At 38.9% G+C, this 24,254-nt stretch overlaps 3 protein-coding genes across 10 annotated transcripts in view; 2 read left to right on the top strand and 1 right to left on the bottom strand.

The window, feature by feature from the left end:
- unkl (unk like zinc finger) lies at positions 1–15,242 on the top strand. 2 transcript variants are annotated; one of them, XM_071470350.1, is made up of 16 exons: positions 1–145; positions 772–981; positions 2,932–3,108; positions 3,743–3,876; positions 4,013–4,148; positions 4,235–4,352; positions 4,558–4,642; positions 5,056–5,222; positions 5,717–5,905; positions 6,857–6,907; positions 7,059–7,236; positions 7,337–7,426; positions 7,538–7,774; positions 8,501–8,688; positions 8,819–9,076; positions 9,258–15,242. In XM_071470350.1, exons 1-16 carry the CDS (start codon positions 81–83, stop codon positions 9,411–9,413), a joined length of 2,439 nt encoding a protein of 812 aa, XP_071326451.1. In that variant the 5' UTR covers positions 1–80; the 3' UTR covers positions 9,414–15,242. The 2 variants fall into 2 exon arrangements, with proteins under 2 accessions (XP_071326451.1, XP_071326458.1); XM_071470357.1 differs by lacking the exon at positions 5,717–5,905.
- LOC139613526 (dynein axonemal assembly factor 8) lies at positions 12,665–24,124 on the bottom strand. Of its 3 annotated transcripts, none has more exons than XM_071470265.1 (29): positions 23,759–24,124; positions 23,521–23,625; positions 23,269–23,409; positions 23,057–23,167; positions 22,825–22,927; positions 22,623–22,725; positions 22,334–22,543; positions 21,952–22,236; positions 21,727–21,871; positions 21,446–21,628; positions 21,188–21,340; positions 20,894–21,085; positions 20,687–20,794; positions 20,382–20,526; positions 19,956–20,235; positions 19,511–19,593; positions 19,199–19,353; positions 18,886–19,012; positions 18,573–18,704; positions 18,312–18,476; positions 17,779–18,081; positions 17,334–17,497; positions 17,098–17,239; positions 16,884–16,978; positions 16,662–16,776; positions 16,092–16,306; positions 15,904–15,989; positions 15,745–15,814; positions 12,665–15,549 (listed from the first exon to the last, which is right to left on the bottom strand). In XM_071470265.1, exons 1-29 carry the CDS (start codon positions 23,843–23,845, stop codon positions 15,481–15,483), a joined length of 4,272 nt encoding a protein of 1,423 aa, XP_071326366.1. In that variant the 5' UTR covers positions 23,846–24,124; the 3' UTR covers positions 12,665–15,480. The 3 variants fall into 3 exon arrangements, with proteins under 3 accessions (XP_071326366.1, XP_071326358.1, XP_071326375.1); XM_071470257.1 differs by having other exon boundaries at positions 23,269–23,412; positions 23,759–24,123; XM_071470274.1 differs by having other exon boundaries at positions 23,269–23,307; positions 23,759–24,123.
- Positions 24,023–24,254, top strand: part of mrtfbb (myocardin related transcription factor Bb) — a 76,213-nt gene continuing 75,981 nt past the window's right edge. For 3 of the 5 annotated variants that reach the window (XM_071470297.1, XM_071470287.1, XM_071470329.1), the window contains exon 1: positions 24,023–24,152. The gene's annotated coding sequence lies outside the window, so the exon portion shown is untranslated. The remainder of the gene's footprint in view (positions 24,153–24,254) is intronic. The other 2 variants (XM_071470312.1, XM_071470305.1) reach the window with 1 other exon arrangement.

The following is a 24,254-nucleotide window of genomic DNA, read 5'->3' as shown; positions in this document are numbered from 1 at the left end:
GCGCCGGCGTGCAGGCGCGGACGTGCACGCAATCGAGCAACAGATCCGAGCGCATGCGCAGTTCATTGTTTTGACTGAAAATGCCGTCGGTTTCGAAAACGGCGGCCAATGCGTCTCCTCAAACCGAGAAACCTACCCACTATACGTGAGTAAAGCCGCCGCGAAGAAACGGCGAAATCGCCCGTTGTCGAAAATGTTGCTCGCACCTGCAGCCGTGCGCGTTTGCATTTCTCGCATTCCTCAACTCTTGTGTGTGAGTGCGCTGAAAACATGGTGCTTTTCCTGGCTTTGTGACTGTTACATAGCAAACGACACCAGCCCTAATGTGGGGAACACGGACATCTTAAATCGCTTCACCGACCAGCCAGTCGTCACCGGAGCCGTTAGCAGCTGTTTTACAGAGTTGAGGAATTGTTTTGAATTATCCGTGGGGTTTTTTTTTTTACCGTGAACTTGGTCTGCTAAATGATTAGCCAGGAACTCGCTAACCAGTCTGCTTGTAAATAGCTCGGCCTTATTTTGAGTTCCCTCTTGCTACGCACATTTATAGACGTACGCTCAGGGACGTTCAACCAGCGCTGCGTCGAAAAACTTGCGTAATTTGCTCTCTGAATAGCGACCTAACGTTAGTGACCCAAAATACAGAGAAGCCTACACCAGTAGCAGCATAACACCACACTGAACTTTTTTTTATTCGACTTAACGATTAGATAGTGGTCGTATTAAAACCCGGTGTCTGACGAAACCCTCTGCTTTTCCTCGTTGTTTCAGATACTTGAAGGAGTTCAGGACGGAGCAGTGTCCGCTGTTCCTCCAGCACAAGTGTACGCAGCACAGACCCTTTACGTGCTTTCACTGGCATTTTCTCAACCAGCGGCGAAGACGACCCATAAGAAGAAGAGACGGGACTTTTAACTACAGCCCCGACGTGTACTGCACGAAGTACGACGAGACCACAGGCATTTGCCCAGATGGAGATGAGTAAGTCCCGTTTTCAGTCACTGCCATCCCTCGGCTTGATGTGTCATGATGCAGACCACTGCAAATATATACCATTTGTAATACTAAATGCAGTTCTTCAGGACACCTAAGTAGTAGATTGAGTGTTTATGTCTGCCCTTTAATGGTTTTGGGCGCTGGTTTGCCTTCATTGGGAGGAACTGTGTGGATATACCTGTGGTTTCTGTTTGTGTTGGACTTAATTGCTTCATTTAGTGAGTTTTGCAGTGACAAACCTAAACAAAACGAAGCACTTTTCATTGTGTTGTAGTGTACAGACCAAAGAGGATGTGCTATGTAGATAAGGATTGCAGAGCACTGAAAGCATGCGTTTTTATTATGCTTGTACATTTTCATTAACTAAAACTTTTTCTTATTTTAACATAAGCGTGTATCCCACAAACTTTGTTTAATGCATAAGTGTTGGGCTGCAACTAACGACTAATGTCATTATTAACAAATCTGCAGATTATTTTATTGATTAATTGTTTTGTCCATAAAATGTAAGAAAATACTGAAAATGTGATAATTTCCAAAAACCAAATGTAACGTAAACCCAACAAAATTTAGTTTAGTATCATGTATAAAAACTCCTATAATGTGAGCATTTCGGTAGCTCCAACCAGCCAATATAAAGAATAGCTAAAAACTATTTTGATATGATTATCAAAATAGCCAATACATTTTCTGTCAGTCAACAAGTTATTGCAACTCTACATATGTGCACATTAGTTCAACTAACATGCCTGTCTGGTTATCAGATGTGTTGAAGGAACTGTGTATTCAGAAGTGACCACCAACAAAGGAAGAATGATTCTGCTATTTTGGAATTTATTTACATACACAGAAAAATCTGAGTTGATTGGTAACCAGTATTTATCATTTAATTGCCCTCTCTGAAGTATGATGTTGCAGCAGATTTTGGCAGAACATTACATTTTCTATGTAGAGTATGTACCAACTTTAATATTTCTGAAGAACTCACCCTTTAGTTGGAACTTGTCTTTGAAATAGGCTAATTGACAGGTTGGATCTGCCCTGCAGCACTGTAATAATGAGTGATACTATTTTTTTTCCCCGACTAAAGGCAACATATGATTTCACAGATTTTCATCCCTAGCTTCATATTTAAAAAAATGTCAGTTCCCTATATGACCTCCTTTTATTTAAGTTTGCGACTTGAGAGTCAAGCATTTTCATAAGTATTGATTAACTGTCTTGCACACAAACTAGATATGTGAATTCTCTAAAGGGGTGGCAATGGCATTCCCCTTTAATTTGCATCGGGTACTATATAAAGACAGCAGCCCCTCTGTGTGATTAGCAATTAGAAATGGTGGAGCATTTAATTGAGCCCCACACAGAAATAAAATTACTGCACTAATGGAAAATGAATGACTGCAGTCCTTACAATGCCTCCACTGCCAATTGAAGCTATTTCTGTATGACCTTATGTGTTGCTATAGCAACTGTTGCTACTCAAGAAAGGAAAATTTGCTTTATTCAAAAGGCTTATTGGACATACATTTCTGGAGGCATTGCTGGTGTGTCAGCCCTGCGTTCACATTAGGATATTATTCCTGATTTTACAATGTGTGCAACTAAGAATTCATTCCTTTTAATGTAATTTATAAGCCTTGTGGGTTCATCACAAAATGTCTGGACCATGTCTTAAATGTCAGTGCAGTGCTTGTCTATTTTGTCCTTGTGTAATCTTGTCATATGAAACATGCTACATGTGCAGTTTAAAATTGTTGTAAACAATTGTATCTTGTACTTGAGGAAGATTCATGCAATTTAAAAAACAAAAAAAAACACATTTCTCAAATTGTCCACAAATTCATTCTAAATCAGTTCATCATTTGAATGTCATGTCAAATCATTTTATCACATTAACTGAAACATTTCGACATTGTTTCCTTGCTTCCCCAGCTGTCCCTATTTACACCGGACCACTGGTGACACAGAGCGCAAGTACCATCTACGCTATTACAAGACAGGCACTTGTATCCATGAGACAGATGCTCGAGGGCATTGTGTGAAGAATGGCCTCCACTGTGCTTTTGCTCACGGGCCACATGATCTCCGACCTCCAGTCTATGATATCAGGTGACATACAAAGCAAATAGTGGCCTCTCTTTTCCCTGCCAAACTTTTCACTCACAATGGAACAAACAAATCAGCCAGTTTAGACATAATGTAGACAGAATACCTGTATAGCAGGGGTTTAATGGATTGCCAGACTCACAGTTTGGTTTGTATCTTTGTTTTTAGGGCTGGGCTTGATGCATTTTCTGAAAACCTGATAATAAATAAACCTGTTATGTTCAGCTCTGTGCTGAGGTTAGCTGATAGCAGCTAATAACAAGACTTTAAACAAAGGATTTCCTGATTGAAATGTTTCATTATGTTTAGATAATATTTCATGATGTATAGTGTGAGTTATATCATCATGCTGTTACGCATGCTGCGGTATCACTTGTGTTTTTTCACAGTGCTTTGTATTTATCAGTTTAGCATTTTGAGATTTAGATTCAAAAAATATTTAATGAAAAGGTGCAGTTCAATCACAAAATTAGCTTGTGATTGGTTATTTTAGAGAGGCCATTGAGATAATTCTCCTTCACACTATATTTGCCGTTCTAGACAACAAGTGTCCAAAGTTTAAGGGCAACAAACTAACCTCTTTTTTTGCTTTTTGAGGAACAAGGAATAAGAATAACATTCATTGTCTTGTGCACAGAGAGATCCAAGCACAAGAGGCTCTTCAAAATGGACAGCTGGGATCTGGTGAAGGTATTCCTGATTTGCAGCCTGGTGTATTAGCCAGCCAAGCTATGATTGAGAAAACTCTTACAGAAGACCCTCGGTGGCAAGGTGAGAAGCCCTGTCTTAAATGTTGATGGTCTCATTCAGTGCCAACCAAACCACAATTCATTCCAAAGGAGTGAACCTCTTATTTTCTTATACTTTGTACCTTGTGGTTTTTTTTTTTTTTGGTTTTTTTTTGCAGATACCAACTTTGTTTTAGCCAATTATAAAACAGATCAGTGTACTAAGCCCCCAAGACTATGCAGACAGGGCTATGCTTGCCCCCACTACCACAACAGTAGAGATCGAAGACGAAATCCACGGAAGTTCAAATATAGGTAAGATGACTCAGTTTAGGTCAAAGTAACAAATGGTTTTAGGTTGTGTAACCTCAGTGTATTAATAATTCTGCTTAACGCTGCAGGTCAACTCCTTGCCCAAATGTGAAACATGGGGATGAATGGGGTGAGCCCTCAAAGTGTGACAGTGGAGACAGCTGCCAGTATTGTCACTCTCGCACTGAACAGCAGTTTCACCCGGAGGTAAGAGAATTTTCCTTTCCCTAAAATTAAAATGGCAATAAGTCGCATTCACCTTTGCTGCAATAAAAGTTTCAGTATAATACGGTGTATAATTTGAGTTTTTGTCAAATAAACTGTTATATTTCAAGTTTTACTGCTTTGGCTGATAATGACAATGTAGCTTCACTGATCTCAATGCCTTGTGATTTGTTGTTCTTTCTCCTAGATCTACAAATCTACAAAATGCAATGACATGCGACAAACTGGATACTGTCCCAGAGGACCGTTTTGTGCATTTGCACATGTAGAAAGTGAGTAAAAGCACCTGTTTTTCATACCAAGTGATGTTAATTGCCAACTCTGATGATATGTTTATTACGTTTGATTTGTCGAAATAAGAGGAAAGATAAAGTTCAAATGAAATTATATGATTGACACATCTGACTGAAATTAATTCTTCTTATGCTAAAAGATTTTTTTAAGCTTTCAGTCTACAAAATGACAAAATACTAACTTTTATCCTGAGACTTGCTTTTGATTGGAAATGCTTTGTCAATTGGTGGAATGTATAAATGTCAGGATCTCAGTATAAAGTATAAAAATCCTCTTATCTTTTTGAGTCTGTGATTTCTTCACACTGATGTAATTGGATGTTGGCTGTTGGAAACCTGGTTTGTTGCAGACTACATGCAATTTGATGTTCGTCCTTTTAAAACCCATCCAGGAATTCCCTCCACAGAGGAGACCATGAGTTCATTGCTATCAGCGATACAGTCGAGTTCACAGTCCCAGCTGGGCTCTCAGCAGTATTCAGAGTGTCCGGTCAGTGAGTGGAACAGTGGAGGAAACTCCACCACCAGCGCAACCAGTAGCAACGGACAAGTGGGAAGTGTATGTTTTTTCTGTTGTTACAGCCGTCCTTCAATAGGAGATTTATCAGAATCAGTTTGGCGAGGGTGCTGGGCTTTAACAGTAGACAGTCTTTTTAAAAAGATTTAAGAACATGGCTGCTTTTGTAACCAAACCAACTAAATAACAATTCAGCTGATTCAAACCAGCCTTTTACTTGTTGTTTACCATGCTCTCATTTTTCTGTTGGCATGTTTTTTCTACATTGATTTGTCTTTGTTGCTATTTTCTTTTACTGTTTTACATTTCATTACCACATTGTTTTAATAGAACAGGTTCAATTTCTCATTGAAAGCTTTATTTCAGTGTTAGTCAGTAAAAACAGCCATCATTTATTGTTACCTTCTCAATCTAAGATAGATTCTCATGTCTATCTCAGCAGTCATCACTTTCATAGCCCATTCAGAATAATGGTTTTATTTATTTAATGTTTTGATCATCATTTTATTAAGATCATGTGCGCTTCTCTTTCTCAGGTTTCATGTTCTAATAGTTCAACTGTAACGCCAAGCTCAGGAAGCGACACTTTGTTATCCCCAGTGGGATCCATCAGCAGGCCCAAATCCTTAACTAATAGTAGTTTATGTTCAGAGTCCACCACATCCAGTGTCTCATCTCTGACGTCTAACTATCCTAAAGCTCCGGGCTTTGAACGTGAGGATCAGGTACACAGACTGCTCTCTTCAGCTTTAGGAGGAATACAACACACTGACAACTATAGAGCCTGACACTTCACTGTTGTATCATTGTCACTGTTTCATTTATTTCTCTTTCATTTTAATTTTTATCACTGAGCCATTTTCCCATGAAATTCATTGTTGCATTTTTTTTTAGCTCTGCAGATTTAGTATTAGTAACACTACATATACTATCTTATATATAATTATATTCAAAGTGTATGTGATGATTGTGGTGGTGAGATCATTCACTTTATGAGATTTCTTAAAATATGCATCCATAGGCATTGCTTAAATGCCTCAAGGATCTAAAAAGTATTAAGTAATTTATATCTGGGTGATAAGACTTTTTGTTTTTTTTTTTTTAAAGAAAACTTGTCAAAAGCTTTTCTGAATATATTTATAATCAATGTTGCCCTTTCTTTAACTGAGAAGCTGAATCTTACAATCAGACAGCCTAAAACGTATTTTCACACTGGAGACGTGGCCAGGAGTATTTGTAACTCAATACTAAAAATTCCTTTTAGTTTGAAGGATGCCGCCCACTCACATTAAATGTGTTTGGTTTTATTATTCAGCATGAACTGTAATCAAAGGCAATATGTTTGAGTCATTCCCAGAGCTACAAGAGTAAAATCACATGATCACACCTCTGATTCTAGTAAATGTAATTCAATTCAATCATCACAATAACAAGAACTACAGATAATCATCAGTGTGTAATGTTGCTCCTGTCATCAGGTCACAGTTAGCTCTGTCTGAGAAAGTGAATAATGTTCAAGGGCAAAGAATCTGTGTTTAAATAGGCTCTTTTATTTTCTAAGTCTGTGGCTTATGTGTAGTGTAAAAATGCCTTTAATTGATAGTAACTGTGCGGATGCAAAGTTAAGATTTATGTCTCTGAAATTTGCCTTTTTGTTGTTATTTGATCATTTTTAGATCAAGAACAAGGGGCAGTTGGATCAAAAACTGATGGACCAAGAAAAACAGGTTTGTGTTTTTAATGGTTTCTTTGTGGTGATAGTGATGATATTATATGATCAATGACAGATTTATTTAGTTAGAAAATAAATAAAGTTTAGATTTTTTTTTAGAAAATCTAAACTTTCATTAACAAATGCCTTCTGTGCTCCCTCTTTAGACACATAATACTGTATTCTCTGCGGTGAACCCTTTGGCATCGAGCTTTACCTCCAGTATAACATCCAGCTTGGCCTCCAGTATTGGCTCAGATAGTTCTTCACCCACCACCTTATCAACAATGAATGCAAAAGCCACTCCTTTCTATCCAGGGAGCAACACGGTGGAATCTGTCATAGGTAAGTGCATGTGAAAGCAATGGGACATTGGCTGAGCTGACTACTACCATTCTGTACTTTGTTTTCAAATGTTAGTTAGATGTATTGTGTTTTCCCTCAGGATCTGCTCTGGACATCAATTTTAGTGACATTAATGTTGCATCTCTTGATAAGGAGTTAGAGGAGCAGGACAACAGTGTTGGGTTGGCAAGTAAGGACCCCAAGTTTGTTAAAGCACTTTGAGCTGTTTGACCATTTGATCATGAAAGTTCTCATCATAATGTGCTTGGTAAATTCAGCAGCATTTTGTTTGTCCCCACAGGTCAGAGGGTGCTCGGTGGATCCGCTCCTGTTAACATTCCCGGCTCCCTAGCACGATCGTCCTCCTTTAATTCCTCGTCGTCGCTTTCCACCTCCCCGCTAAGCTCCCTTTCCCAGTCCCTGTCGCAGTCCCTCCTGTCTGGCGCAGTATCACAGCAAAATCAACCTTCAAATATGTTAGCCAAGCAAGAGCATGGCCTCTTGGGAACACCCACCTCCTCTTCCCAGAACTCTTTGGGTAAGCTGATAGCATCAGACCTGCTGCTTCAAGTGAGATGGAAAGCATGCGACTTGAGATTTAAATCTCAGAGTCTTGAATGTCAATAAAATACCTGAAGAGTCTTCTAGACTTGCTACACCACTACTCTGTTCAGTAATATTCACATTTTTGTATTTTCATCCATTGAGCACCACCTTCAACATTTCTTAAAATATAATTCTAGTTCCATCTGCATTAGTTAAAGCTGTGAAGTATGACTGTTACGAGTTTGATTCAGTAAGAAAAATGATTTCTCTCTGTAAAAATTTGGTGTAATATATATATATATATATATATATATATATATATATATATATATATATATATATATATATATATATATATATATATATATATATATTATTTATTTATATATATATATATTTATTTATTTATTTATAGGCTCAGTTGAGGGGCTGCGTACCAGGCAGTTTGAGATAGATAAGAACTTTTAGTGAATTATGAATCATTAAAGGCTGCTCAAATCTCAGAATAAAAATATAGAGCTGGAAATAAGCATGATAGGGCCCCTTTAACAAGGAATTTCTCAAAGCTAAATTACTGCTTTTATAAAACACCAGATAAGGATTGATTGAATTATCAAACAAATTTATTAATGAAATTGCTCTAAAGTTACACACAAAGTCAAGAGTAACAATTAATTTTTATGCCTGGTCTTGTGATCTCAACACATCATTCACTTAGGCTTAAATGGAGGAGCCAGCAACATTTGGGATTTTGTAAGTGGCAGCTTTTCACCGAGTCCATCTCCAGGTTTCAGCAGCCTAACCTCCACAACCAGCAGCGCTGATCTGGCCCGCCTGTTTAGAGAACTGGACGAGGCCAAGAGGAAGATCAAACAATGGGAGGAGGCCTGGCATCAGGTCAAACAAGTCAGTGTGATGAATGACCTCTTATTGCAACACATGTCTTAGTAGTGTATCAAAATTATTTCCCTTTATAAACAGGAAGTTGTTTTTTTTTATTTTTTTAAACTAATCACAAGGTTTAACTTTGTTCCAGGCGTGTGAAGCATGCCAGAAAGAAGCTCATGAAGCAAAGGAACAAGCAAAAACAGCCGAGGCGGAGCGGCAGCTGGCCGAACAGAAATGGGAGGAAACAGAGCGCAAGCTGAAAGAGCTCCAAGGGGACTTTGATGTGCTTTGTCGCACCCCTGGAACACCTCTTCTGCGTAGCTATGGCGAGCTAGACCAGCTCCCCTTGTCAAAGCTTCACTCCATCCAGAGTCAGCTGCGTAATGACCTAGACCTTATAGACGGGGTAAGAAAGACTAGATCACACACAGCATTTCATTCGTAGCATCTACATAGATTTTTAAAATAGTTTATCAGACTACCTTTCAGATCTGCGTTTTGTCATCAAGCATGCTCATTTGAAAAGTCTGCATGAACTGTTATTTTCTTAAGCTGCGGCTGATATTCGCTCTTTTCTTCCCCAACAGGTAATATATCAGCTTCAGTCAAAGAAATGTATAGTTTGCCAAAAGCATGATCGTTGCATTGTTCTGCAGCCTTGCCAACATTATGTACTATGTGAGAACTGTGCACCTAGTAAAACAGAATGTCCCTACTGTAGAACGAAAATATTGAAGTGGTGATACACAATTACTCAAGGTACTATTTAAAGAATTAGCCCTTTGAAAAACTACTAATAGATATTACATTTTCTAAATAGCAATGTCTGTTTCATACAGTGATTGAATTAATTTAGAACAAAATGATGTTTGACTGACAAAACGAAATAGTATTACAAATCAGGTTGTGTACAGGGAATTCAATCATTCTAGCTTTTGCTCATTTTATGTGAACATGACCTCCATCAACAAGATAGCTTTCTCTACCTTCTGTTGCCCTTTCTCAAATCTTCAATCATGAGTCAGACCCTCTGAAGGACACAGACCCTGTGCCCAGACATATCTACATTTGATATACTTGAATTTGGCTTAACACAGCTGCAGTTGTGCTTTCCCCCAACAAAACGCAAATATGCATTGTATAAAATTAATGATAAATAAAAGGCAAACAGGCCCAATATACTCAGTGTAAAGCTTAATACATAAAGATATTGATGAATGTGAGTTTGTATTTCTGGCCACACCTCTTGCTGTTTGAGTTGGTAATAGTTAACACTGCACTTTGGTATTAGTGTGGATAAATCTTTAATCTCCTGAGGTAGCATCTTCTTAACTTAATGCACTTAAAATCTGCCCAGAGCAAATGTGGAGGCAGTTTAACCCCAACTTTCCAGAAAATCCTGTGGAAATGTACTTTAATAGAGTATCTTAGCTGAAAAAAGGATATATCAGAGTTTTAAAATGCATATAAGAAAAACTTCCTCTGCCTGTCACATGTTGTAAGTCTTAAGTGGAAAAAGTCTGTGGAACAAATTATCCTCCAAATAAAAAGGAGCTGCTCTGTAGACCACTGACCTTCACTGGGAAATCTTAGAATCTCCTTTATGGATCAAATTTGACTGAATGTTACCAAAACAACCAGTGTCATTTCATCTTAGGATCTCAAATGCAAGGAAATCACTGTATAAATGTTAGAAACATGCTGCTAGAAAATAGTGAGATCAATTACAAACTAGTCTGGTGATGTTAAACATAAAATGGGCAAAACCCAAAGCTGATTTTTCTTTAATTAAAGAGGAAATCTTTTTTTGTTAGCCTAATTAGTCTGAAGTTCCAGACAAAAAAAAGTGTATAGTCACATAATTTCACAGAGCACAGAGTTTCCAAAACTGTCAAGTGATGATCCACATCGTATCAGAAAGCACTACAATGTTTAGAAGCTCCGTGCTCTCAGGAATGAACACATGTGTATTTTTGCATTCAATACTATACAGAGTAATTAAAGGAAAAATGATAATCCTTGGCCAAAGTGTTAAACAGTAGACTCTTAACATGCAGATTTGTAAAATGTTTCACATCTGATGAGATATTAGTGCTAATTGAAGACCTGTGTCTATCAAGCAGCAGCAGTGAATCAGAAACTCATGAATGCTGTGGTTTTGCAGTGTTCCTCTTTAAGTAAAGCAGCATTTTCTTCAAACACCAAATTTTCAGTAACATTTAATGCGACCAGTCAAGCATCATTGTTTTGACCAACTTTCTCAAGAAGTTTGATTTCTTATTAAAGCACTTTGTTGACCTGGGACTTTATTAAAGGGTATATAGAATTTTGCTTTAAGCTGCTTTGTAGGTATTCTTTTGTGTCTTTTTTTTTTTTTTTTTTTTTTTTTTAGATTTATACTTATTTTTTTTATATATATAAGCTAATGTCTGAAGCGTTGTGTGTACTGTGAAACATAATTTGAATATTTCACGTTTCCTATTGTTAAATCATGGCATGGTTCTACATATTATTAAGATTTCATAGAAAAGTACTTAATAGTTTCTACTTTCATAGTTAGATTTATAAAATTTCAATCAAATAAGTGCAAATTTAAAATGCATTTTAGGCATAACCAGCAGCTGTAATATCAGTAAGGCACATGCTACATGTTAAGGCTGTTCAATCAGTTAGTTTTGTTTTGTAGAGATTTATATAGCCTAGCCATTAGAGAAGCATGTATTGTATTTGCTAAAAGCCTGAAATGGTGATTTTTGTAGGAATCTAGCCTCTTGACCTTGTCTAGAACATATCGGCCTCTAACTCTAAAGTGCCTTGCCTTAGTTGAAAAGGATATGTGTAGAATTGTCAGAGCAAACACAAGTAGTTGAAGCTTGTGCACAGGTTTCTACAAAATGTTTCTTGTTTAACTTTGCAGAAGCATCGACATGTGTATGACTATATATGTGTATATATAAATATATGCCAGTGTATTTGGCCAATCCCATTAAGTATTTCTGCAAAAGGTAATTGAAAACAAGCGTTGTCAGTGCCTGTGTCCTGACTTCAACCTTAAAAACGAACCTCCCCTCTCCCCTCCAACTACCCACCCACTCATTCTTTGGTCGTGGTGCTCCTTCGATGCAGCTTCAGTCTTTGAAATTAGGTTTTTCAATTTAACGTTTGGGAGTATGCAAACGTGGAACACATGAATTTGTATAGAAACGTATAAAAAAATGTTCAGTAACTTTAATTTGTTTTATTGTAACAATTCTGCAGCGAATGAAGAACTCTGTAGTTAACTTGTAAGTTGGATTTTTCAAAGGATTTGTGCTTAGGTTCCTCTAATTGAAATGACCTTCTACTGTGTTAAAAAAAAAATCTTTTTATTCTTGCTTTAAATTCAATAGAAAATCATGTATCTCCAGGTACACCTTTTGCTACTTACAAATATGGGAAAATGCATTGTTTACATTCACATAAATGACGATTAAGCAACTCAGAGGAAAAATATCAAGAAAGGTTATGGTATTTTAGCATTTTCATGACTATATTTCAGCATAAAAGGCAGGCTAAATACTTCTGGAATTGCATGTTATGCGATATATTAACCAGCTACAAAAAAAAAAAAAAAGGAAACAAAAAAAGTTCGCACTGTGTCACACTGCCAGAATATTTGTATTGACTTATTTTTAGTGTAGTAAAGGCTTAATAACTTCTGCAAGCTTCGCTGCTACTGGAAAAGGTATTAATGTAGTTTCTTGTTATACATTTAGATGTTTGAATGTTGTTGTGCATCCACAGGTCAGATTTCAGATACTATGAAATAATCTGTCTTATGCATTTAACTTGACTAAATCTTATTTGATTGAATTTTTCATTTGTAAATCCATTTGAGTCAAAGTTTCAGTGCTTTTGTAAATCACTTAGAATGATGTCACAGACCTCTACTGCTGTAGATGAACCCTTTTTTCAATTGATTGAAGGTAAATGTATTTCTGTTGGATTTCCCCCCCCCCCCATACACTGGATAGCAGTGTACGGTGCAGCTAATTCCACAGGGTCCTCTGGTCTGTTTTGTTACGCCTGTGAAGCCAACTAAATTAATGATGTCTAGTGTGAAAATCTGAAAATGAACCAAAGTAGTGTTCTAGTAGCTGTCCAAATATGTATTCTAAAGAGAAAATTTGCCCTTGAACAGAATTCAAATGATTGCTGAGGTATTGGAGAGATCAGCCTGTAGCTGGTGAACCGGGCAGCGTCTTGCCCACAGTTAGAAATGGCAGATCAGAGCACCAGACGAAACACAGACACAGTCCAGCATTGTGAGCGGCAGGAATTCTGTTTTTGGATGGATTTTTGCTTTAATATTTCATTCAGTAAGACATATATCCTCTTAGTGAGTAAACAACAGGACTATGCCAATGGCTTTTGCTTACAACATTAATGGACTTGAGCCCATTTTTCGCAGTTTTACCAAAGACCTGTACTATTGTTATTTCTTTTGTACTACATTTCATCATTACTTTTATTTTCAGTAAGAAACCTAAATTGATTTTACAAAGTAATCACCTAGTACCTTAAATAGATAATGTTCATTAACAGTAATTAATGGCATCTTTTTCTAACTAAAGTTAGCTATAGTGCGTCGATACACAGATGATCAAAAATGCATGGGTCAGATCCTCACAAAATGTGTAATTGTACATTTGATTTCATGTTAAGTATACATTGGCGTTTATGGCAGATTTGTGCAATACTGGCTAGCACATGCTGACCTTAAGCGAGGATTCAGTGTCAGTTAAATTGTTGTCTACAGTGAAGGAATGTCAAAGGTGAATGACATTTGTGCTTCTGAAGTGGCCATATAAACTTCATTACAGTACTGTTCTGAAGTTAATTTTGTTTGTTGATTTTTGCTTAACTAGATAATCTCAATCACTTTGGAAAATCTGATGGTTATGCATTATATGCTGTTATGATAGGCCTGACTGTAAGGTGCTTTCTTTTTACCTGACTTTTCGATTTCTGTTTCTGAAAGCCGTGGTCCAAATTAGTTTTTTTTTTGTTTGTTTGTTTGTTTGTTTGTTTTGGTAAAATTACAGGGGAGATAATGATTGTGACTAGCATCAATGGCAGATACAGACATAATTAATACGGAGTTGTTATGATGGTAAATTGTTGTTGGCTCCTGATCTCTCTAGTGGTCTACTTACCCTAATTCAAGTTTTCTTAAAAGAAATGAAACAAACACTGACTTGGTAAGCACAGCATACATTTCTTTACATTCTTCAGATTTGTTAGATTTATGTCTAATGGACCAATTACACTTTGAAGTACATCTGTGCCTTTTAATAATTGCATAATGTTGATTGGTATCAAGAGAATATTTCTGAGACTGCATTTGTTCTCAGTCAGATGATCAAATGTTTAATTAGAATCAAAATTCCAGTGCCTTAAAAACAATATTTTTGTGGACCACAATGTGATTATGAAACAATGTCCTGCATTCAGGCCATTTAAATTGACTAATAATCTGACTATCCTAGTCTGTATTTGCCATACCATTTAAGAAAACGCAGCAATACCTAACCGTTGAAAACACAGTTTTGATCTCAATTGGTTATTTGCCACCAAAAACTCAGTTGTTTGTGAGGAAAAGCACCAAATAGGAAGAATCTTGTAAATGAACTGTAATAGATGTATCATTATGCTCTGCATTGGAATAGTTTAATCTATTTTGCATTATTGTTAGTTGTTGTGTTGTCTTTTTTGTTTTTAATATTATGAAAATGGAGCCTGAAGATTTATGCAATCTTGTACGTGTATATGAGTATGATGTATGGAACTGTTTAAAATTAGTAAAATACTAGTACAGCAGGTGGTGTCGAAAGTAAATAATCTGAATGTGGAACCAGCTGTTCCATACACTTTAGAAAATTTCAGTAGAAATGTTATTATAACATTGAAGCCCTGAAATATTGAATGTATTGTTCTAAATTAGATATTCAATGAATGGGTCACTGGATATTATGGAGCGCAGTTAATTCATTATGATGTAGCATCTAGTTGTGAACTGCTATTCAATAAAATTTATTAGAACTAAAACAAATGCAAGTTTTCAAGTTTCTATTTGTCAGCATAATGAGGAAATATAAGGAAAGAAATGTATTTTTCTCAGGGTAGTACAGTGATTTAATAGAAAAGGTGTTATATCTGAGGAAACTGCATTTCATTGATTTATTTACTTAATGTCAGTGAGTTTAGACATTATTTATAGATAGATTAAGAAATATGTCCCTTATTTTGTGACGAGCTGTATGGATATGTAGGAAATTCTCTACTGATAATCGTAGAAATAATTCTGTTGGTATATTGATATTTTTTGTGTTGTGAACACAAAAATTGGTGCAAGTCTTAGAATACTAGCTTTTTCTTTTCTACATTGAGGATTGTGTACTGCATAATTTCTGTAGTGTATTACTAGTTTGTTAACACTTGTTCAATTGTTACACTACAGTTATGCAATGGTTTACAGAGTTCACAAAATTATTTTTATCATCTTGAGAATTAAAATAATTTTTCATCTGAAATGTGTGAATACTTCTTGTCTCAAACATACTGCCCGTGTCTCAAAGTCATGTGGACACCAGATGAGGAGAAGGGTGATTTATAAGAAAAATACATTTATTGCATCACAGCAGTATGGAAAAATATTTAAACAAACTGAAACAACTATTTATGAAATGCATTTTTCAGAGCTGAAACCATATGAAAATATCTACAGATGCTGCTTATTCTTTGGAAAATGGCTTTGTACACATTTGAACTTTATGGCACAATGGCGTGGCAGCTCTCAGAAGACAAAGCATCAAATAGGTAGCATAACAGCTGCTTGGCCTGGAGGACAGAACAGAACACTGAAGGTGACTTGCTCACAAACAGTAAAACAATATTTGCTGCACCACCTGAAAACATTTATGACATTACAAAAAATAAAGCAACCCATTACATTGTATTAGTTTTCATAAAGCAGCTAAAGATAAATAACATTTTAAAATAAAAGCCCTGAAACCAAGAGCTGATTCAATTTACCTCTTTCTCACTTCCTGGGTAGATGAACATGTCCCCCACATCTTCTAGGTCTGGCCTGTCCTTGTAAATGCTAGTGTAACAATGGGAGGCACAGGCAAAAGCTGTTTATTTTTATGTATACTAAATATATTAGGTTTGAGTTGGGGTTTTTTTTCATACCTTTCAAGGACCGAGCTAAAGGCCGTTACAATCTTTTCTCCTTGCAGAGCCATGATGAGACAGGGAGCCGTGTAGAGATGAGTCATCTTTTAAGGACACAATAGACAAGGGGGAAAACCATCTGCTAGTGGCACTGTTTGTAAGAAAATACGCTCTGAAGCAACTTGTATCAAGGCCACGCTGCTCACCCTCTCATTTCCACTTGATGCCACTGCAAGTGTCTCAGCGATGTGCCTCCTCTGTTGGTAATCCAACATGCTCATCCTGCCTGCCACCAGATGGCAGCCTGACCTCAGCAGCTGCTCCAGCATCTCCAGCTGGGAGTGCACTGGGCTGAGTAGTGGGGCATTTAAGGGTATCAGCAGACAGGTTGTTTGCCAGACAGGACTGTGTATCAGGGACCCTGTTACCAATAAACAAGCAAAACAGGACATTTGTTTTTCGCACTGTTTACAAAGGTTATCTACAACTGAGTCACATTTCAACATCCCCGCTAAGGTCCCGATAAATGATTAAATAATTTAGAGGGGCCTGTTTTGCTTTTATAAATGATTGAACCTTGCAATGGGTAATGCTTTGACTTTAAAATCAGCTCAGTGTGTGTTCCTGTGAGTGTGGGCGCACCACTGATGCAACCTCAATATAAAGCACAGTCTAGTTCTGTAGCATCCAGCCTTGTTTTTAAACAAAAGCTATTAATGCACATATTCTGCATATATTTCTTTTGATGAAAATTAAACCCGGCAAGTAGTCCAAACCTCCTCTTAGTGCTGATGGATTTGAGGGTGACAGAGTTTCCTGGGCCACAGGGACCAGTGTGCACCTCTGTTCACGCTCCACAGAGGCTAATGGGTCTGAGCACATGCTGAGTATCTAAAAAACCAAGAGCAGACACAGAATGCCTGTGTTTTATCAGGTAGAGGTACTCGGAGCAGTGCAATGTTGAAGTCTCGTCGCCTGCAGTCCTGTGTTGGACTGACCTGTTCCTTTCTCATCGTGCCGGTCTCAGGACAGCATAGCCCATCTGGGAAAAGCCTCTTCACATCCTCTGTTGCAATCTGATGCGATCCAGATCCTATGACATTAGTTACTGACACATAAACATACAGCAGCATAGCAAACCTGTGCTGGAATATGTACCAATATGCAGTATGGGGCATTGGCCACAGATGCCATTGTAAAAATGAGCCATACCATAACAGTCTGTCCAGAGGGATGAGTCCTCTTGGCCCAGCACGTCCAGCAGCCTCCTCACAGCGTTTTCTCCCTGGAGGCAGAGAGCCAGTGAGGAGCCAGAGCACAGGTACTCCACATGGGCCTCCGAGTCTGAGGACTCCTGCAAAGAGCAGGTAACACTATGATTTTTCAACGGCTTACAGTTGTGTTTGCATCAATGAAAACACATTCTTCAGGTAGACATTTTTAGTTACACGTTCTGCAGAGAGTAGTGAGGAAGCTTCGCTCCTGCCAAGGGTCACTACTCGCAGGCCGACCAACATGAGGCCACTCTGCTGGAGCTTGTGGAATATTTTAGTCAGAGCGTGATTCCAGACGCTCGGCTTGAATAGGCCCACAGTGAGCTGCATCTGCGGATCTAAACATAAAGTCACTCTTAATGCTCTGAAGCATCACAGAAAGCAACAGTATTACAGCACTATAATAGTGTTTGCCACTATTTTACACAATTCTGCATGAATATATTAGTTACTCTGATTTATATTAAGTAGTTGTGTATGTGTGTAATCATCCACACATGTTTTCCTTACAAGTTGTAATAGACTCAAATACTCAGAAATACTGGAGCATCCCTCAGGAGATTTGATCATAGACCTGATACCTGATTGCATTATTTTATAAAGTGCTTAACAAACTTACCAGGAATCAGCTCATGGTCAAAGAAGAAGAGGGAGGCTTGTCTGAAGGCCACTTCAGGTGTGGGTGACATCAGGACACTCAGGTTACCGGGGTAATTGTGCGGTAGGAGCTTTCGCAGCGAAGCAAAAGCATCCACTCGTCTGAGAGCGCACACCAGAGCAGGGGAGGACATCAGACTGTCCTGGCTGCAGCGGTAGAGCTGCTCTCCCACCTCGTACGGACTGAGCTCCTGCACCTGAAGTCGAGTCAGCACAGGCAGCCACTTCAAGCCAAGCAGGTTGAATCGTGCATGTTGTGCATCACCTAGGATATCGAATAAAAACATGATGCAACCATTTAAACATCAGGGTTAAGTTAAGACAATGCTGGTGAATGCTGCTGATTCACTCACATATTCATTGATTGGTTAATTCATTAAACTATGTCAGCTGCTACGTGTATCTGATAGTGTGTTTTGTTTCTCTAATGCCACCCCCCTGTTCCAAAACCCAGGACAGGCTGTGCTCTTGGAAATATAGTTGAACTTCACCCACCTTCTGGCCCTTCTGTCAGCACTCTGTGTAGGAGGCTCAAGCCTTGGCTCATGTCCTTCCCACACAGGGTCAAAATCACCACCTGCTCCATTTCAGAATTGGATAGACGCTTGTGATGGGAAAGGATCACACCAGGAGGATCTGGCACTGCCCACATGGACCTAACTAAAAATAAAGCACACTGTACATAAGAAACATAAATGGCAACAGTAGAGGGGCATCTGCTAAGGTTTTTCAGGACACTGAGCACACAGTGCTTACCAAAGATGTGGAACAGGTTACTGCTGTAGGGCACAGTATGGAAACAGGAGCTTGGCTCTACTGTGTCGACACCATTAAGCCTGGAGTGGATGCAGCCGAGAAGCTTTTGAGCCTTAAATTCTCTCATTAGAGCTGAAATAATGTGGCATCAGGCATCAGGCAACGTTATTTAAGTAATTTAGCTCAGTTATATTTAGTTATTTTTAGACTGCATCTGCATTATTATATCCAAAATTGTACTTTACATATGTATTTTTTACAATGAATGAACTTGTATTATATTGTAGGTAAAATGTGAGATGGAATCTGAGACCTGCTGGAAGACTAACACTGTGGTGCATTGCATTTTCTTTCCTCAGTATCAACACCAGACACTGAGAGGGAAACTCCACCTCCTCCTGATCCAGGGTCACAGCAGGTGGACTGCAGAACACGTTTGTCTAGGAAAAACATACACAGACTCCACTACTGTAATGAATCATAAAGAAGTACAAGGAGGAATCTGTGCTCCCTTTACTGTACTTTTATGTTTCATGATGCACCAGCTGGAAAATAGGATGTGATAATAATCTAGCACAGCATCTTTCTGAATCTCTGACCTCTCCCTGGGTATCTTGTAGTTTTACCTGCTGGCTGGCGAGTCCGAGGACTGCGGCTACATTCCTCTGAAGCCGCAGCCTCTGAAGCCCCATCAGACCGAAGCCTCTACATTCACATACAGCCAACACTTGGCCATAGCAACATGGAGACACAACAGGCGACACCACGAGCAGTATGTCAGCTAAGCAGGAGAGAGAGAGGGATTAGGAGTAAACATCGCTTATCCTAGCTGCAAACAAAATTCCCCTCAGGACAGTAAAGATGAAAGTTGAAAATGAAATGCGGACACGAGCCAGTTCTCCCTCTTGTGATAGTTTCGGCCCGCTGAGTTACAGTACCTTTAGTTGTAGCACACAGAAAGGCAGATGATCTGCTCAAACTGAACAGGTTGCCTCCAGATCTGTCATCCGAAGGCACAACTCTACAAACAACAGTGAGGGAGACTGATTGTAACAATGTGTCTCAGTTATAAAGAGACTGTCCTTTATAGACTGTTACAACTGACTGTAAAAGATACTCAGCAGAAATTAATATTATTATATATTTTTTGAAAGTTTCCTTAAGAGCATAAAGCTTTAGAAAAGCTTTAGATTTAGAGTTGCACCATTAAAAGTCACATCAAAAATGTATTTCAATTTATTTGCAGTTTATTTGAAATAGCTAAATGTGATTAGGGCATCCTCCTTTCATTCTTATCAAATCCATCTCACATTTGGTCAAAATAATCTAAAAAAAAAAAAACTGTTAAATGAATTTTAGCATTTTGAAATTTTAACAACAAACCCATTCAAAGGCTGGTTGTGATTCTGTGCACTTCCTCCTTGAAATCTTCCTGAAAACCAAAAGCACAGCTCCCTGTGGACTTGACTGGCCAGTCGAGGGGAGTAGACCAGAGCAGGTTCTTGACTTCCGCTGGCAGAAGTTGGATCTATCTTTTTGGGCAGCAGAGGGTCTAAAGAACTGGTTATATCCTTAAACAATGAGTGGGCATAAGGACCCCGAACAGCTAAGGCAAGGACAGGCTGGCAGGCGTCATCAGCTCTCTGGTTAACTGGTACATCACCTATGAATGAGAGGAAGAGAGAGATGTTTTTATTCTGTGAATAGACTGGCAAAAGGCCAGAGCTGGATCCAGGATGTACTGTACACCAGACCAAAGGGCCAGAGGGGGAGTAATTTTATGAACACATGGCTTTAGTTATCCCCTACCAGCAGTGTCACTCAGGAACCTGTGCGGTGGATAAATCAGCCTCAGACCACACACGTCGAGTCCTGAATCGACGATAAGCTGGAGGGTGTAGTGTGTTATGAGGGGCTGTAGGAAGAAGCCACTGGACCCCAGAGCAACTGATACCTACAACAAAAATGAAGGGGAAAGTTAACACACCGTGTGCTCAGTTTCACCACCTTTACTGCTGCGTCTCTGATTCTGTGCTTCCTCTGCTCAAAAGAAAACAGTTAGAAAAAGCACAACTGCTCCTGCAGAGTACCCCTCTGAAGGGCAACATGCTCACCTCTGTGTGCAGCTCTTGTGTGGTCTCTCTCCTCTTACAAGCACGCTCCTGAGTTTCCATAGTCTGCCAGTAAAAACCTGGAGTCAGACCAAACGTCCTATCAATAACCTGAAATACAAAGCCGAGGGAACAAGATGCAGTCAGCAGAATGCAAAATCATCGTAGATCTTTAAAGTAAATTAAATCACACTCTCTGCAGCAAACCACCTTTTTGTCGGAGGTGGCAGAGATGAAACAATTTAAACAGGAGGAAGGCAGACGGACGGGTGACATGTAGGCTTGTTGGTTCAGCAAGATCTCGAGCTCAGGTAGCCAGGGAGCAATGTGAGTGAGTGAGGTCTCAGAGAGGAACCTAGACACATGGTTATAGAAAGGTGCGTGGATGTCTATGTCCCTTTTCTATAAAATAAAAACAAAAAGAACAACATACAACACAGTGCCAAAACCATCAGACAATGTAAAGCCTCAAGAGTTTTTGTTTGTCTTTGCTATTTACCGTACCCTTGGTTTATAACAGTGACGAGCCACAGCTAGAACATGCAAAACCAGTCCATCCTCTGTCCACAGCTGCTGAAGTCCTGCAACTCCAAACGGGACCTTCGCACCACCCTCAGCTTCATCATCATTATCATCATCAAGTGCGTCTGAGCCAACCTGATGACAGATAAACAAGCAACCTGACATGGTGAGGCATGAACTCGGTGTCACAAACAACAAACGTTGACTCACACTAGAAGAAAGGAGCCAGTGTTCACTAACCAAGGACAGAAACCAAGCCACTAAAGTGTTGTAGACGTGTGATTTGGTTGCAGCCGGATTCCTTTTTCCATGCGCTCTGTCTCCAACCATCCCAGGACTGGAGAGGCTGACGGTCAGTAGCATGCAGCCCGTATTTTTAACATCTTCTGTTAGTGGATTGACTGATTGTAGGTGAGATGCTTCCTGAAAAATAAAATAAGTCAGAATAAGAGAAGACAGATTTCTTAAATACTTTAATTGTATTTCTTTTTTGTTTTTTGTTTTAATTCTGTGGAACTTACGACATCATAAAGAACATCAGTCCTTTCAGCAGCTGTCTGCTTCTGATAGACAGATTTGGATGGACAATGTGCTGCCAGCTGCTTGAGAATTTGCTGATGCTGTTCACGCTGTAACGTCTGTTTAAGTTGTTGTCTCTGTTGGTCACTAATAGATGCATCATCAGTGTTAAGATATTTGTTTATTGTCAATGATGTGTTGAATGAGTAATAAAAGAAACCCCATACCTCTGCTGCTTTGGTTCTTTAATTAAACTTTGCTGAACAGTTGGTGGGTTTTCCATTTTAGGTTCTCTGGACTCAGATTGTACAGGCGGAGATTGTTTATCTAACCACACATGTTGTGAGTCACGGCTACATGCAGGCTCTGCAGGCTGCGGTGGCTCGTCTTTCAGTTCCTCTGCTTCATTTCCTAATATTGACTCTGATGGATCGGTATTATTGGGAAATTTGCACCCATTTTGATTCATCTCCTTTATTTTCTGAAGCAACAGGCTCTTGCCAGTCGCCCCCCTGTCAGCAGAGAAACAACAGAAAGGGATGAAAAATGAAACACGTGTTAGACTGAAGCATGACAAATGTTTTCTAGTGCAGGATATACTGTATTTACCTGCAGCTGGGGGGTGTCTTTGCAGGTGGTGCTTCATGGGCAGTGTTGTATTTGGCCGGTGACTTAGACTGTGATGAAAGATTTGGGGATGTTCTTGGTGGGTTTATTGAAGGATCAGGGAACCGTAAGTCAATATGAACAGTGGGACATTCCTGGTGGCCGGGAATCTCTGCCATTCTTTCCAATGATTTGCTCCACACATTATTCCGTCTGCATGAAACATATTATTATTATAATTGATACCATTATTATTATTAATATTATTATTATTATTAGTTTCCAAAGTCACCTGATGAGATTAGGACTTTCCCCAGGCTCTGACACAGACTTAGACTGGCTCTCACAATAAGCAACCAGCCTCTGCATTATTTCCTGGGACCTATACTTGTCATCTGTGAACAGAAAGTGTGGAAACAGGACAAAAATGATGAAATACATCAACCCCTTTGTTGCTCAACATTGCTAAAGGGATGTATGTTATGATTACTTACCTGCATATGTTTTTGCAGGCTCAACTGACACATGTTGGCAGAGAGACGGACCATTGTCTTTCAGATTTTGGAGGACACTATCCAGATCCCACTGGTCAAGCCTCTGAATGATTGCGTGATACAAAAAGAGGTTGTTTTTTTTAGATAAGAGGTTATGGCACCTATAAAATAATTATGTGCATCAACCATAACTGGTAAAGATTACTTTTAATTTTCACTTTGTGAGACTCACCGCAAATGAAAGGACAGGGAAATCAGATTTCATGCTGTCCACGTTTGGTTTTGCAGAGGTATCCAGCTTGGCTCTGTTCAACTCCACGATGTTGCCCTGACAAGCACCTACCTTTAATTTTGAGACAGGAAATGAAAGGAAAGGAAAGTGTATCATGGCTCTAGTGTGCTTTACTCTCACCAGAAGAGTGGCTACAGATTGATTTTACCCACCTCAGCATCAGCATCAGCATCAGAGCCTCCTGTACCCCACTGCGCTGCAGTGGTGTTTTCTATTTTGTCATCATCCGACTTCAAACTCAGGCTGCCACAAGTCTCTTCTGACCAGCATGTCCCTGGTACAGATTTTAACAGCTTCTAGTTGAGAAAACAAACAAATATCAGTGATTATCAATCATGGAAGTTTGGGGATTCAGACATGAGCAACAATTATTAACACATGAAAAAAAACTATAATGAACTAACCTCCAGTTCAGCATCTTCCACTGAAAAACTGTCAAAGTCTTCAAGGACCTTTAAGGAAAGACCAGCTGGTCTTTGATAAATGGTGGTAATCTCTTCATTCTCAGACTATTGTGTTAACAGGAAACATTATTAAGGGTTATATACATTTGTAAAAAAAATAAAAATAAATAAAAAAAGTTATGTACAAACGTTTTTGTCGTTAGCAGACGTTAGTTAGGAAAGAAATCAAAACACATACTGCTGGGGAATCGAAGTCGATGATCGGTATATGTGGTTTCACTTTCTCAAGAATTGAATTCCAACACGAAGAAGGAGTGAAGTCCATTTCCACCGGGCAGGAACAGGAATAAGCCTGTAAGATAAGATAGTTTATTTATTTATTTCTTTGATGTAACGTTACCGTTTGTGCTCCGCAGCTCATCACCCGAGGCTCCTTGGTTACCACTGGCAACGGAAAACTTCTGTGTGCGCCACGAGGGCTTCGTCAACAATGTTGCCTTCACGTACCGCCAGAAATATCTCAACTAACCAAAGCCGCGTGAAATACACAGTCGCGTTTTACACCTGGATAAACGCCGTAAGCTACAGAACTTCTGTGGTGGCTGTTTATGAGAGAGAAAAAGAGGTCTGAGGTAGGTTAAGCGCAGTAGACTGCACAGTTAGTGTGTTGACATCAGTGAATCCTTTGTATGAACATGTTTGCATTCAGACTCGTTGAAATGCAACTTGAATTC

Source organism: Trachinotus anak, unplaced genomic scaffold (assembly GCF_046630095.1).
Source record: "Trachinotus anak isolate AG129_WGS33_773 ecotype Australia unplaced genomic scaffold, CSIRO_AGI_Tana_v1 ptg000003l, whole genome shotgun sequence".
In the NCBI taxonomy this organism is placed as follows: Eukaryota; Metazoa; Chordata; class Actinopteri; order Carangiformes; family Carangidae; genus Trachinotus; species Trachinotus anak.
Note: the sequence above shows the minus strand (reverse complement) of the source record. Positions and strands in the feature narration are given on the sequence as shown.